Consider the following 14893-nt stretch of genomic DNA (forward strand, 5'->3'; position numbering starts at 1 on the left):
ACTAGACGTATAGCCTGACTCTGGATTCTGGCCCTGAGCCTTTGAGAGAAGGAAGTGGATGTTGTAATTTTTTTCATCTCCAGTAGCATTTTGCCTTGCCTAGAGCATGTGCTCAATATTTTGTGACTGAAGAATTGATTTTTAAAAATTTTTATATTTTGTTGTGTAGGGACAGTGCTAAACAAAGACATATTACTAGGGTGTGAAATTGTCTTACCAGCCAGCTTTGTGCACATGAAGAAACACACCATACTTGTAATGCTTTCCGTGACATACCTGTTTAGAAAACCCGGTGTGGCCATTGTCAGATCCGGAATTGCCCCATGGTTGTGGGCAGCTGTCACTGTGGCTGTAGAACATGAACGTGGATCCTGGCCCATGGCCAGGTGCTTATCTACATGTCTGTGGGTTCTGATTCTGAACTCTGTCTGTCCAGCCGATGCAGTAAAGGCTGACAGGCTGAGAGGAGACCGGAGGCCTCCCGTGGCCCTCCACCCCTTTGGCACCCTGACAATTCTCCCCCTGGGAACGTGCAGAACAGTCATCCCTTGTAAATCCGTCCAGGTGGCCCTGCCTGTCCCTCTAGAGAAATGAATGAAAGTAAAGTCACAGCTGCTGAGAGTGGCAGTGTAGCATCGGTTCAAAAGAATTGATTAAATAGCAGAAAATTTCCCAGCCCCTTTGCGAATATAGTGGAGGGAGGATGTTAATTTTGTTTTTACCTCTCTCCCCTCCAGCTCCTCTGAAAGTACATTAATTTATGGGGTGTTTATTGAGCATCTTCTCCATAGCTGGTGTGTGTATCATGACAAGGTGTCTAAACTGCACAAGCAGCAGGGGTCTTGGGGAACTGAGAAAGGGTGTGGTCTTAACAAAAGCTGCCCAGGCCCAGTGCTCCTTCTTGGGCATCCCTCTCTGCAGTCCTGGATCTGTTTCCGAAGAAACACCCATTGGATTGGTGTAATTCCCAGGAGATCATCCTCTCTATGCCCCCATGTTTTTCTGCACATCCAACCATATTTCTCTCCATGGTCTTTCTCATCACCACACGTGGTCCAAGCTTCTCCCGCGGCTCCCTGACTGTCCACTCCTCTCTAGCTCCCAATCTGTTTGCTTTCCTTCCGAGTTGAGCTGCTAGACTGAGCAGTCCACACTTCTGTCTCCACACTCCCACTCCATGCTCACCCATGCACACCAGCTCTGCCCCCCCTTTCCTCCAACTTTGGCAGCATTTACCAGTGACCTCTGGTTTACAAATCTGATGGACACTTCACAGATTCATTCCATAAATATTTATTAAGTCCCCACTATGTGCCAAGTGCTGTTGTAGGCACTTGGGACCCATCAGAAAACAAAACAAAAACCTGCTCACGTGCTGCTCACATTTCAGTCCTGAGTTGACGGGTCCTCCCTGGGGCATCTGCAGGTGTGCAGCTGACTCCTTGCAATGGTGTCCTCCCTGGGCTGCTGGGCTCCTTCTGGGTTTCCTCTGGCCCCTCTGACTGTGCCTTCTCAGTGCCCTTTTCCCCTCTCACCCCCCCAGCCATCTACAACATCCTGTGAATGTCTGTCATCACCCCTAGCACATTTTATTTAAATTGGACATTTGTGTGTCTGTTTCCTGAATAAGACCTGAGCACCACACTTGGCCATTCTCTCACCTTAATTAATTGTGCCATCAGGCCTTTTGAAAATTGCCTAGCACTACCCCAGGTCTGTTGCCGCTGCCTAAGTCCAGGCCTGGATGTTCTCTTTTTGCAGTAATCTAAGTCTCTGTGCTGCCTGGCTCACCTGCCATCTCCAGCCCTTTCTCTCCACTGTGAGCAGAATGAGATTGGCGCAATGGAAATCGTACTGGGTTGCCCCCTGCTTAAAAACCATCTGTGGCTACCTCTCACATGTAGGATGAAGTTCAATGTTTATACCTGCCATAAAGGGTCCTTCATAGGACCTGCCTCCTGCCAACCTTCCAGCCTCACTACCGTCCATATGCAGGCCCCTCATTTTCCCTGGGAGTCACATTTCTCCCTTCTCTCTGCTTTAGTGCATGCGGTTCCTTCAGCCTGTAGCACCCTTCCTGCCTCTTGTTTGCCTCTTTAGCCCTTCAGAGTGCAGATCAGGTAGACCGTTGCTGGTGAAGTTTTCCCTGGATTGGGGCAGCCTCAGTTCTCACAGTCAGGAGCCTCTCCATCCTGAACCACCTGTGCCGCCTGTACCTGCCCTGTGAGAGTGATGATTCTGTTGTGTTGTAAATGACTTATTTGCGTACTGATTTATCTGACTGAGCTGCACATTTGAGCCGTGGTGCCATTCCTACCAGGGATGGCGGTGCCTGCTGTGGGGTTGGAGCAAAATTCCTGAGTATCAGAGTGGAGGGGTCAAAATGTGAAAAGCAAGATAGGGCCACCTTGGAGTCGGAATGCCAGCATAGGTCCTGATTCTCTCCTGAGCAATAGGGAGCCATGGAGGACTATGGAACAGGGCCTGTGGAATTTTAAGATCCGTTGTCTTTTCCAGGGCTTGGTCAGAGGGAGATGGCAGAAACAGCACGTGGGGGTGGTTCTTCCAGCTGCTCTTGGCATGGCCATGGCCTTGGTTCCTGCTTGGGGTGTGTGTGCAGTCGGTGGGGGTGGGGACCATAGCAGTGACTAGAAGAATGAAGGAAGAGAACCATGCTCCCCATTCTTCCCCTACTCCTGCAAGGCCTTGGCAGGAGAGCTGCTTTCCTCTTTCCTTCTCTTTGTTTGTGTCTGTGTCTGCCCCCTTCTTATGCTCTTACTCTGTGACTTTCTTACAGAGAGATTATCTGTGCTTCTTGGCAAAAACTTAAGGTCATTCGTGTCCCAGGCAGTTCCTGTCCCTTCCTGTAGCCCCCTGAAAGAGACTTGCTGAATGGGCCAGGGGTGGGGGACACCTGGCCTCCTGGACCTTGCTCCAAGGCCTGCATTCAGCACCAAGTGTGGCTTTGCACATTGAGTCATGGCCGAGGGTGTCTGATGCCCGCTGTCAACCTCTGAGACCCAGCTGTGAGTTCAGATGGGGGTCCAGCCTCTCCGTCTGATTTTTGGTTTTCTTCCTGGGCCACCTTTGCCCTGCATGAAGTCACTGTCAGATTCCTGGGATGCTAGAGCTTGGAATAGAGACTAGCCTAGCAGGACTGAGAAAAAATCCCCAAGTCTTTTTATATTTTAGTTAAAACCCACTTTCAAGTTAGTCTAATAAGATTTTATATGTACATAACTGTGTATGTGAGAGAGAAACCTTGGGATATGATATTTAAATATTGACATTTGGCCAGGCTTTGTTTATTTGGCTTAGGGGTATGTGGAGACTGGGTTGTGGCAAAGTATGGGGAGCGTTTACCTGAGGCCTTGCCTTTGGTGTTAGATTTGTATTTCCTGTTCATCTGTAGCACATTTTCCTGGGAACTCTTGCCTTTTATGTTGTTATTTTCCTTCTCCACTTTGAAGATGGTTCTGAATATCCCCTTGTGAATATTATTTGCTGACAAACAGAGATGTTTGAGTGCTAGATGTTTTTCATTAATGTTCTTGGCCTTGGTTTAAGATGCTGGAATCAAATCATCATTATGAAGTTCTGCTTATCAGGTTCCCTCATGTAGGTGGTCCTTGGCCGGTCTTTGTAGACTCAAGCAAGATGGACTCAAACGCCAGTGCCGAGTGTGTTTTGATGCATTTCCCACAGGAGGGGGATGCACTGTTGTAACAGAGAGTGGTAGGAAACCAAGGTGATTCAGAACTGAGACACACAGAGCAGAGGTCCCCAGCCTGACCTTGACTTCTAAAGCTACTGGAATGGTACCATGGCCAACTCCGTGGGATCTCTCATTTAAGCCCTTTTACCAACACACTCCTCCATGGAGTAGGGGTAGTACGGAAACTAGGACAGCAGAGATCACACGTCTAACATTTTAAAAACTCGTATTTTCACCTTCCGGCCTCAGTTCGCTTAGTTTAATGATAGGCGGAGGTTGACACCCAGGGTCAAGGCCTGTCTTTATGTGCCCCTACACAAATACCCAGAGGAATTTGAAGGCTTCCTGTGAGAATTGGCCGGCAGCCCTGCTGACGGGTCTGGTTTATGGCCCCTGGAGATGGCTTCACCCTGCCGCATCGCTGTGTGAACTCACGGTTCATTTTCTTAGCAGGCTCTAATCCACGTGCCTAGCTCTTCAGTCAAAATGTGGGGGTCAGCATGCTGATGTTTTGAGCAGGAAACTTTCCAGATGGTGGAGAATAATTTAAAATGGTTGCAGCAGATCACTGTCTGCCAACTCTTGCTTTCCCTAAGAGCAAACAAGCAAATGAAGGCAAATATACCTGGGTCCTGCCTGGTCCAGCTACCCTGAGTCTGTGGAGACCTTGAATAATCCTTTAATTTCCCTGAATACCAGGAAATGCCAGAAGTTCCTTGGGTTTGATTCTCCCTGGTACCCACTCTTGTTACTTGCTGAAGATCAGTGACAGACAGGATGTTGCAGACACATCTATACTGATGAGAATGACCCTCCTCTCTTTTTGCTTTCTGTCTTATGGAGCAAAAACATCTTTAGAAACTGTAGCTGAAATGACACTGAAATGACACTGTGCTACACCGATGAGGGGTTTCTTGTCTGCGGCCAAGTCTAAAATATTACCTAATCTCAACTCTCAAAAACTCACTCGCAACCTAAAATTTTGCACTCCATAATCCTTTCTTTTTTATGTTATTATTTTTAATGTATCAATGATACTGCCTCAGAACAGGGGTGGCTTTTGGCCAAAAGTAAAAATATTTTGTTCTGACCAATGTGCGTTTTACTCATATCCAGACACAACCAGTAATGTGAACTCTGCCCCATGATGCAGGAGAAATAAATATTAAGAACGTCACTATTCTGAAAAATTATTTTGCCTGAGCGTTTAAAAATTTTTATGTAGTTTTTAGCTTCCATAAGGAATGGTTTATGAGTATGCTTTGCTATCCAGATAAGGGGAAAAGCTACTTGGTGGGGGCAGGTGGGTGTGAGTGAGAGTGAAGTATATAATCAAGTGATAAGTATTAGAAATACCAACTCAGTGCTCTTTTTAGGGGAGGATGAGAATATATATATTAAGGCTCTCAGAGAAGTAATACATTTACTTCAGGCAAATTCCTATATTTTATATAAGACTATCTATAAGTATGCCAAGTTCAAGCTATACCAGCATAAATTGCTTAAATATACAGTCTTCTTAAAGTTATAATTAACTTGTGGATATAAAGGCAGTGGAGAAGGGCTTTCCCTAGGCCACCCTCTGTTTTTCAGTACCCGATTAACTTCCCAAATTGGGGATGTATGTTATAGCAAGTTCAAGCTTTATTCTCTTTTTTGAAAAGTCCAACTCCAAAGATTTTTAAAACCCTTTACTGTGACTCTTTCTGCATTCCTCTGTATCCCAATATAAAGTTTAGACTTTCAAAACGATGACTGTAACAAACCAAGTAACATAATTTTATTGTGGCTATTCAAATTACGAGTATTTTTTCATGAATACACTATGTCACTTTTAATCTAAAACTGCTATCGAAACTGTTAATAGTGAGTCTATTCAACATTGTGATCACAGGCTTGTAGAGAATCTGTTGTGTGCGTGTTTGTTTAGCTTTGCCTGATTTTCCTATCAAGGCAGTTTTTCAGGTGAAAAACCAGAATCTCTAGGCGTTGCTAAAAGCCACACAGAAAGGTACTGTCAGAACTCTGCCCCCTGCGATTCAGGCGCTTAGCCGTGGCAGCCAGCCTCTGGCCCTTCAAAACGGAGATTTTCAGAAAGCGCAAGTGAAAAGCGTCTTTGTTTCAGCTGTATCTGCGTTTTATCGAGCAGTGGAGGGGCTGCAAACCCACGTCCGTCGCACCCGGACCGCATCCCTGGCGCATGCAGGTGATCAGTGGGCTTGGGACGTAAACATGCCAAGAAAAAAAGCTAAAAGACTCTTTTGTTTAAAAAAACAAAACCCAGAAATCTCTTCGCCACCAACTGGGCATAACTTTCCAAGGTTTTCTTGTCTGCCTGAACTTTTCCTGTTCACTTCCTCCACAGAAAGATGCAAAATCAATCTGGGGAAGCTTTAGTGAAGACCCTTTGGATTCCAAAAACAGGCCAAGCTGGGAGAAGAAGGGAAGTTTTAGGTGCCTAATTTCCCAGCCTCTGTAGGACCTGTCACTTGGCCTTATCCTGTGCTTCTCAGGAATTAAAAATGAGGGTCGTCAGTCGTGGGACACATGTGTCTCTGTGTTTTGTCCTTTAGGTGGGAGGGGTGGTGTCCGTGAGACAGAAGCCATTAAGAGCAGAGCTGCTTCTGTGAAAATAAGGCCTTCTGTCCCCTGTCTGCCCCTGGGGGCTGGTCTGCCCACACAACCCCTTCCAAGTGCCAATGCATGGATGTGTCTGCCAAGAAAAAAAAAAAAACAAAACAGAATAAACCAAACCAGAGGATTTAATATTTAAAAGAGAAGCCATGAAACTGCTTTCTTCACAGTTCTTCTCTTTCGTCTTTGGTGACCAGCTAACAATTTGCAGTGGAAGGAGAACCTATCTGGGCATCTGGAAGCCTAGGCGTACCCAGTGCCCGTGGCTGGCAGGTGGTGGATTAACCTGAGAGGCCTTATTTTCTTGCTCTGTCAGACGTAGATGATACCCAGTCCTTATCTTCACAAAGTGAAGAAGCAACAATATATTTTAAACTTCTGGAAAGACCTCTTACAAAGTTTGTCAGTGTAAGGTTGCGTTTTGGGCATTGGAAAGTAAGTAGAATCAGGTAAAGTTTGCCTTTTCGAGCTGAGGGTGAGAAGGACCTTTAAGGACATTCCTTCTGAGCTGCTGCTTTGGCTTTATCCTTCCCGTGCTTATCTGTGAAATGGGGACATGATTAGTGCCTACCTTGTAGGGTCATTGTGGGAATGACATGAGATAGATTTGTGTGAAGACCTTGGACTCATGCATGGCACCGAGTAAGCACTTGATAACATTAACTGTTGTTGTTGTTAATGGATGAGTCAACTGGGGTCTAGAGAGGCGAAATACTCTGCCCAAGGTCACCCAGCTGGCCCACAGCAGACCTGGGACTGGAATCTACATCCACTATGCTTAGCTGGAAGCAGCTATTTCACCAGCATCCTTGGTCTAGTTGCAGCCAAGAGCTCAGGTTCATGTGCCCCTAATACAGCATGGCATGTGGAACAGTTTTGGTTTGTTATGGCTACACAAGCATGCTCAAGGCCTTTGCCTTGGTGTTTGATGCCCTGTTTTAGTTAAAAATATAATGAAACTTTCTTTCTCACTCTCTGTTTCTCTCTGTGTGTATGTGTGTGTGTGATGTGACCCTTCCTACATATTTCAGTGTTCTCCTTTTACATTAGTGTATTAGCACGTTGTCACTTTTAACCTTTTACCCACTGAGCTTGGCATTTAAAATGCTATTAAACTCAATAATGTTTCCTATAAACAGCCTTAGAGGGATGAGAAATAATTGGAATGACATTTTTAATAGGCTCCTGATTCTCAGCCCTGTGTACTACAGGAACTCAGCCGGTGCTTGTGGGGAGGGACTTGTTAGTGGTTTGATCCCTGGTCTGAGGTCGGGAGAGGGTCATGGAGTGAAGATTTGGGGTGTTAAAGGCCCTTTTAAGGCACAGAAGAAGGCTGAAGAAGTAAGTCTGCCCTTGACTAGTGCTTTCTGCTTTTTTAATGGATGGATATGGTCAATCTAGGAGCCGATCACTCCTTCCTCCTTCAGGTGGCTGCGGAAAAGCTTGGAGCCAAATTTCTGGCCACCTTTAGCCAATGAGTAGGACTTCCTGGAATGCATTTTTGTGGATCAGCCTCATTCCTTGCTTCTTTTCTTTGCCTAAAATGCATATTTTTTGTGTTCTTTCCTGCTTGCATTTTACATTACCATTCTATTCTATGTGCAGTATTGTGTGCCTCCTAAATTTGTTTTGGGGACAAGTTTTTTAAAAAGTCAAGTTGAATGTTGCCTTTTCTGCTTGTATAGTTGTGAGGTCTCGGGAGGCTACTTTATCTCTCTGTGCCTCAAATTTGGCTTTTTCATCTATAAACCAGAGCAACTGACACCATCTTGCTGAGATATGGTAATGTGGGAGCAAGCATGGCTGTTTACAGAGAAAGTTGCACTTTTTAGAATGGTTTCTGCTGCCACTACCAAGGGTGCTAGGGATGGAAAAAATACTGGGATCTAGTATTTTTGTCATGATTATGGTCCTAGATCCTGTTCTCTCAGAATCACGTTCAGAAAACATGGTAAGCATTCATCTGCAGTCACTAAATATTACAGCTGCTTACCTTACGAGTTTGTCAAATAGGAATTTATAGGAAACCTACTATTCACCCAGCTCTGGGACAGACCGAGAGAGAGAGGATATACGTAGAAGAATAATCGTGGACAGATGACAGGATGAGGGTCAGATGGCTGAGCACAGCACCAGCTCTCTCCTGCTTAGTCGCTGTGTTCATTTAAGCATTTGCTGAGTGCCGCTGTGTTCTGGGGCAGTTTGGAGCCATCCACGGATGTGTGCCTCAAACAAGGCAAGTCAGATCATCAAGGCAGGTCAGATCCCCACGCTCCTACATCTTATGTTTCCCCAAGGAAGAGATAGTTTAAAAATAAAGATAAATGCTTTAGAGCTGTATACTTAAAACGGGTGAATTTTTTTTATTGTTGTGTAAATTATACCTGGATATGGCTGTTAAAAAAGAAAAATCTTGGCCCTCATGGTGCTGACGTTCAGGTTTGCCCTGATACATTTGATCCTTATTTGTGGATTTTGTTTTTGCAAATTCGCTTACTTGCTGAGATTTATTTGTAACCCCCAAATCGGCTTCCTTGGTCATTCACAGACATGTGCAGAGCTTTTGAGTTGCCCAACACTCACATTCCCAGTTGAGGCCAAACAAGGCGACACTCTGCCTCCCGTTCCAGCTCTCATCCTGTAGACAGATGTCTTTTTCGTAGTCTCTTTAGTGCCACATTTTTTTGCATTTTTATGCTGCTTCTTGGTGATTTCACTATTTAAAAATGGCCCCCAACTGTCATGCAGAAGTGCTGTCTAGTGTCCTGAGCGTAGGATGACTGTGATGTGCCTCATGAAGATAGCATATGTGGTTAGATAAGCTTTATTCTGGCATGAGTTATAGCGCTGTTGGCCATGAATTCAATGTTAATGAATCAACAATGTACGTTAAATTAGGTGTCTTTAAACAGAAACACACATAAAACAAGGTTATGAATTGATCTGTTGAAAAAAATGGGACCAGAGGCTCGCAGGAACCTAACCCTGTATTTCTCCCAGGAGCAATGTTTCAGTGTTCACTAATTCAGTGTTTGCAGTGACTTGAAAGAACATAACTCGTGTGAATGGTGACAGTTAACTGTATATGTTGGGCGAGGGCAAGAATATATGTAGAGCCCACATACCAGATGTCTATCTTCCTTTAAAAAAAAATGCAAAAGTTCTCAGACTTGGCAGCACATCAGAATGCTCTGGGGAGTTTGACAAAATGCCCATGCCCCAAAGAGTTTGGTTCAGTTGGCTGGGGTGTGGCTCAGGCAGAGAGATTTTAGAAGCTCCCCCAGGGATTCTAATGCGCAGCTGGAGTTGAACACCAGTGCTCTTCACATTGAGTGATAATGTGTCTTAGAAGTGGACCCTGGCCCGCTGAAGGAGGCCCTCTGGGGGCCAGCAGCACCTCCTCATACCCGCTCAAGAGCCAGAGCCCAGGGGAGGGTGTCCGGTTGGCCGGGCTCCTGCCCTGAGGAGAGGGTCTGTCCTCTCCATCCTCCCATACCCCGTAGTGACGCCACACACATCCTATGCCCACACGCAGCTGGAGGGAGGCTTCCCTCAGGAAACCCTGGTGCTGTTAAGAGAGGAGAATGGATGGCAGACAGCCCAAGCCCCACAGAGGTCCACTCCACCCTGTGCTCCAGAAGACATGTGCCTTTCCTGAATGAAATCAAGTGAGAGAGATGTGCCTAGGCAGGGCAGTGTGTGGTTAATGCCTGCCTGCCTGCCATTCCCCTGGCTCCTCCTTTCTCTCATTTCTTCCAGCTCCTCTGATCTTCCTTCACAGGGATTTCAGGCTGAGAAGATGACGTTTATTTTCAGAGGAGTCTTGTCAGACAATATGGAGTGTTAGGTGGTTGGGCCAGGAATGACCTATATGAGCGGAGTTCAGAGAAGGAGAACCACCATGGCTAGCGTGGTCAGGAGGGGCTCTGGCAGAGCTGGATTCAGGTGGCTTAGTGCCTGGACAGGTCTCACGGAGAAGGCCATTGGTGACAGAGGACAGCCTGGATGATGGCAGTGGGAACAGCTCCCGTGACAGAGGGGGAATAAGTACAGCTGAATGAAGCTGACTTGGCTTTTGGTTTTTCATCTTAAGCAATGAGCCATTACTGAGCACTTACTGTGTGCATCTGGGCTCCTTATGTGAGAGGGGCTGCGAGGATAAATGGGACAGGACAGCACAGTCGCTGCCTGTGGGACTGTGAGGAGTCTGATGAGAACTACGGAGGAGGTGAGAGGCTGATGAGAACTATGAACAAGGGTAAGGAAACGATAAAAACAGCAGAGCATGACACAGAGTGCATCCGGCAAGCAGAGGTCATGCCCTTGAATAGCTGGGAATGGCTTCACATTACAATTGAGGTGGGTCATGAAGGGATGCGTGAGATTCTAATCAGGACAACTGTGTGTGTGGTGGTGGGTATAGGAAAGGTAAGACACAAACTGAGAGGGGCTAAAACTCCCCAAAGGAAGTAGTGACTAGAATGTATTGGCTGAAACCCAGCACATCTGTTCTAAAGAAAATACAGGCAGTCGGACGGGAAGGTAGGTTGAGAACACTGAAAAAGGTCTTGACCAAAGGTATTAAGGTTTTAGGGTGGGGATTAGGAAGACCTGTATATTCGGATAGGGCTTGGTGTTTGCTATCAGTCCTTCTCTTAGCTAATCTCATTTGGGTTTTTCCCTGCAAGCTTGATCGGACATGTCTAAGGCAGCAGCACAGAAACACGAGAAGGCTCGTCCTGCGTCTGTGTGTGCAGAGTAAACGACACCCACTGAATGGGATGGGTCTTGTTGACCAGGGGATGGGGGAGATTTGCTCTTCAAAGGAGTGGGTTGTCTCTAGAAGTAGCTGAGGATAGTGACCTCTCGCTGGCATGTCTGGGCAACACAGGGCATCTGTGATGCATCATTCACTCGTTTCCATGCTGCCTTTGCCACTGTCCAGTGTGTTTGTCCCCCCACCCCGTCCCTCACATGTGCATCCTTCAAACCTCTGTTAGAGAAGAACCAGCACCCTTTATTGATGAGGTGTCTCCAGAGGGCCCTTGGGAAAGGCCTGGTCCTGGGCCTCCTCCTCACCTGGCCTCACTGCAGGTTTCAGAACAGTGTGGATGGTGGTTCTCAGGCCCACCTGCACATCCGAAACCTCTGGGGATCCTTGAACAACGCTAACAGCTGGGCCAGCGCCACACCAGTCTGTAGTACCCAGACCAGCTGAGGTATCACAAACACCCCGGATTTTATGGACAAGCAGACTGAGGCTCGGCGTATAAGATTACTTGCTGGTAGTTACATAGCAAGAAAATGGTAGAGCTGGCATTTAAAACCAGGTAGTCGATTCTCGAGTCCAAGCTTCAAACCCCCAAGTTTTGTCATCTCTCCCCTGCTGGCTAAACTGTCACAGTACTGATTTGGCCATTCATAACTAGGTGGAAACCACAGTTTTTTGTTTCACAGCACAACTAAGATTTTAAAGGCAGTTTTTGAAATAAGCCAGCAATGTGGGATGTTACATCTGGTCCCATGACTCCCAGTAAGGTAGATGTGAAATTAGCAGCTGGAATTCTCTGTTTCTGAAGCTCAGGTGTCAACTTTCAGGGTTGCTCTTCAATGCACAGGCAGCCAAAGTGCTGGGGAAACCTCAGCTAGGCCCTAACCTTCTTGAAGGTTGTGACTTTATTTATTAGTTTCTGTCTTCCACAATGCTGATGCACAGAAGTAAACTGATAAATATCTGAATGAATGAATAAATGGCCAACAGATTTGTACTATTCACTTGTGAGCTCCCATCCTGTCACACACAGCTTGTTTCATCTCATCTGCAGTGAGTATCAGTCTAGATACCATCTGGGTCCCAGCGTACAGGTATTGAGAGGCATGTCATTAAAGAAAAATAGAACAAAAACTAGTGCCAACTCTGCATTAGGCAGAACCGTTCAGTCAAGAGGTTTGAGGGTCTAAGATGTAAAAGGGGCGGTTAGCAGCTTCCACTTGTTTCTTTTGATGTGGCCAGAAGCTAAACTGGAACTCTTTTCCTTTGTTTTACAGGTCACAGCCAAGACTGCCTTTCTATTTATTTTACCTCAGTATAACATTAGCGTGCCTACAGCAGGTAAGAATCACTGGTCTCCATCTTCTCCTGGCCCTGTTAATCCTGAAGAACCTGGAAAGCTTCCTTTTCACCATCCGTGTACAATCTTTTTTTTTTTCCCCCATGATGGAGTCTCTGCTCTGTCACCCAGACTGGAGTGCAGTGGCGCAATCTTGGCTCACTGCAACCTCTGCATCCCAGGTTCAAGCAGTTCTCCTGCCTCAGCCTCACAAGTAGCTGGGATTACAGGTGTGTGCCACCACATCCTGCTAATTTTTGTATTCTTAGTAGAGACGGAGTTTCACCATGTTGGCCAGGCTGGTCTCGAACTCCTGACCTCGTGATCCACCCGCCTTGGCCTCCCGCAGTGCAAGGATTACAGGCGTGAGCCACCACATCTAGCTGTGTATAATCTTCTTAGATATTGAAACCAGCCTCTGGCAGCCTCCACCACTGAGATTGCAGTGGTGCAGCATTAACAGCTAAGAACTTCCCTCTCTTCTGCTCTCTCTTCTTCATCAGAAGAGGACCTGCTGCACCACGTGGTGCTTCATGCAGCTCCTACTCCTTTCTCCAAAGCATCTAACATTGAGTTCTGTTGGAGACAGGACATGAGGCGTCGTGACCATTGATCTGTTCTCCAGAGCATGGCTTTCTTTTAACATTTTCAGTGAGGACAATGGGCAGGATGTTGCGTTTTGACAGTGCATGGAAGCATGGTTGGGGGACAGAGTGCTGCACTCTTGACTGGGTTGGGGTAAGGACTAAACCTCAGGCCCAGCCCCAGGTCTTGTTGCACGGCTGTTGTTAAGGGCCACTGACTACAGCTGCTGCATCACAAGCTTCCCCCATAGTGGCTGAGCATTTCCAAGCACTTACAGGGAACCCAGCCAGCATCATGCCAGGTACCACAGCGGCCTCACTGGCAGTTCCCAGTACAGTTGAGGGGCTGCAGCTCAAGGAGCAGCTGGGCCAGGCAGGTAAATCGCTGAACTGGACAGGGGAGGGGGTCTATCTAAAGGAGTAGCTGCTGCTCACTTCCAGCCAGTCATCACATAGGAGTGTAAACCTTGTGTGCCTAAGAACTTCCTTTGCCACCCTCCACAAAAGAATCCAAAGAAATCTCTTTTTAGGTAGAAAAACTCTGATTTTTAAATGTTGCCAGCTAATTTAGAAATTCTGCAAACACCATGTGGGTCAACATTGTGTAAACCAAACCAACACATCATCTGAAGGCCGAGTCCAGCCCTTGGGCACAGGTCTGCAACTTTGGGCTTCTCAGATCCCGCCACCAGCACCTGAGCATCACTCCTTTCTCAGTAGCAAAGTCCTGGGTGGCCTCTTGATGAACAAAGGAAGGACTTTTGTTTGCTGAACGTAGTTCTTCTTTATTCTTTTGTTGTTGTTGTTTTTGTTTGTTTGTTTTGGACGGAGTTTCACTCTTGTTGCCCAGGCTGGAGTGCAATGGCGCGATCTCAGCTCACTGCAGCCTCCGCCTCCCGGGTTGAAGTGATTCTCCCACCTCAGCCTCCCAAGTAGTGGGGATTACAGGCATGCGCCACCATGCCTGGCTCATTTTGTGTTTTTAGTAGAGACAGGGTTTCTCCATGTTGGTCAGGCTGGTCTCGAACTCCTGACCTCAGGTGATCCGCCCACCTTGGCCTCCCAAAGTGCTGGGATTACAGGCATGAACCACCACACCCGGCCTTTTTTTTGGAGGGAGTTTTGCTCTTGTTGCCCATGCTGGAGTACAATGGCGCAATGTTGGCTCACTGTAACCTCCACCTCCCGGGTTCAGGTGATTCTCCTGCCTCAGCCTCCCAAGTAGCTGCGATTACAGGTATGCGCCACCACGCCTGGCTAATTTTTTGTATTTAGTAGGGAAGGAGTTTCACCGTGTTAGGCTGGCTGGTCTTGTACTCCTGACCTCAGGTAATCTACCCGCCTTGGTCTCCCAAAGTGCTAGGATTACAGGCATGTGCCACTGCACACGGCCTTTTCCTCTTTATAGTAGAGAGGTGACTTTAAGGTGAGATTCTTTTCCTTGTCTGGCTCTGCCAGCTACTAGCTAAAAGACTTTGGGGGCAAATCCTGAACCTGCGGCTCATGGAGGATATAGCCATGAATCTTTCCTGGCCCCAGTCACTGTGGCCAGGATTGGGAGGAAGCCATGCTTTTTGGGGGCAACCAAGTCAGTTTCTTCATCTGAGAGTCAAACCGAGGGGCACTGGCAAGAGAGGAAGAAAACTGCCACGGAAGAGACTGGAGGGCATCTCTGGCCTCAGTGGGCCAGGAAACATGTGGCCAGCACCAGTGGTCAGCAAGCAGACAGATGCCTGCTCATCCCAGGGCACACTCTAGTGCTGGGGGCACGTGGATGATATAGCTCAGGGCTGTGTGTTCTAAGTCAAATCCGGGCTTATTTACTCTTGCCTCTTGAAAATCCTAATAAC

The 14893-nt window shown here is 47.0% G+C and overlaps 1 protein-coding gene across 4 annotated transcripts in view; it reads left to right on the forward strand.

Annotated features, from left to right (window-relative positions):
- Window positions 1-14893, forward strand: part of TRAM2 (translocation associated membrane protein 2) — an 80302-nt gene that overhangs the window by 28553 nt on the left and 36856 nt on the right. For all 4 annotated transcript variants that reach the window (XR_012433735.1, XM_065543924.2, XM_005552750.5 and 1 more), the window contains exon 2: window positions 12398-12461. Coding sequence is in view for 3 of the 4 variants with exons in the window: in XM_065543924.2 (XP_065399996.1) it covers window positions 12398-12461 (64 nt within the window). In the remaining variant the exon portion in view is untranslated. The remainder of the gene's footprint in view (window positions 1-12397; window positions 12462-14893) is intronic.

This window comes from Macaca fascicularis, chromosome 4, assembly GCF_037993035.2.
Source record: "Macaca fascicularis isolate 582-1 chromosome 4, T2T-MFA8v1.1".
NCBI lineage: Eukaryota > Metazoa > Chordata > Mammalia > Primates > Cercopithecidae > Macaca > Macaca fascicularis.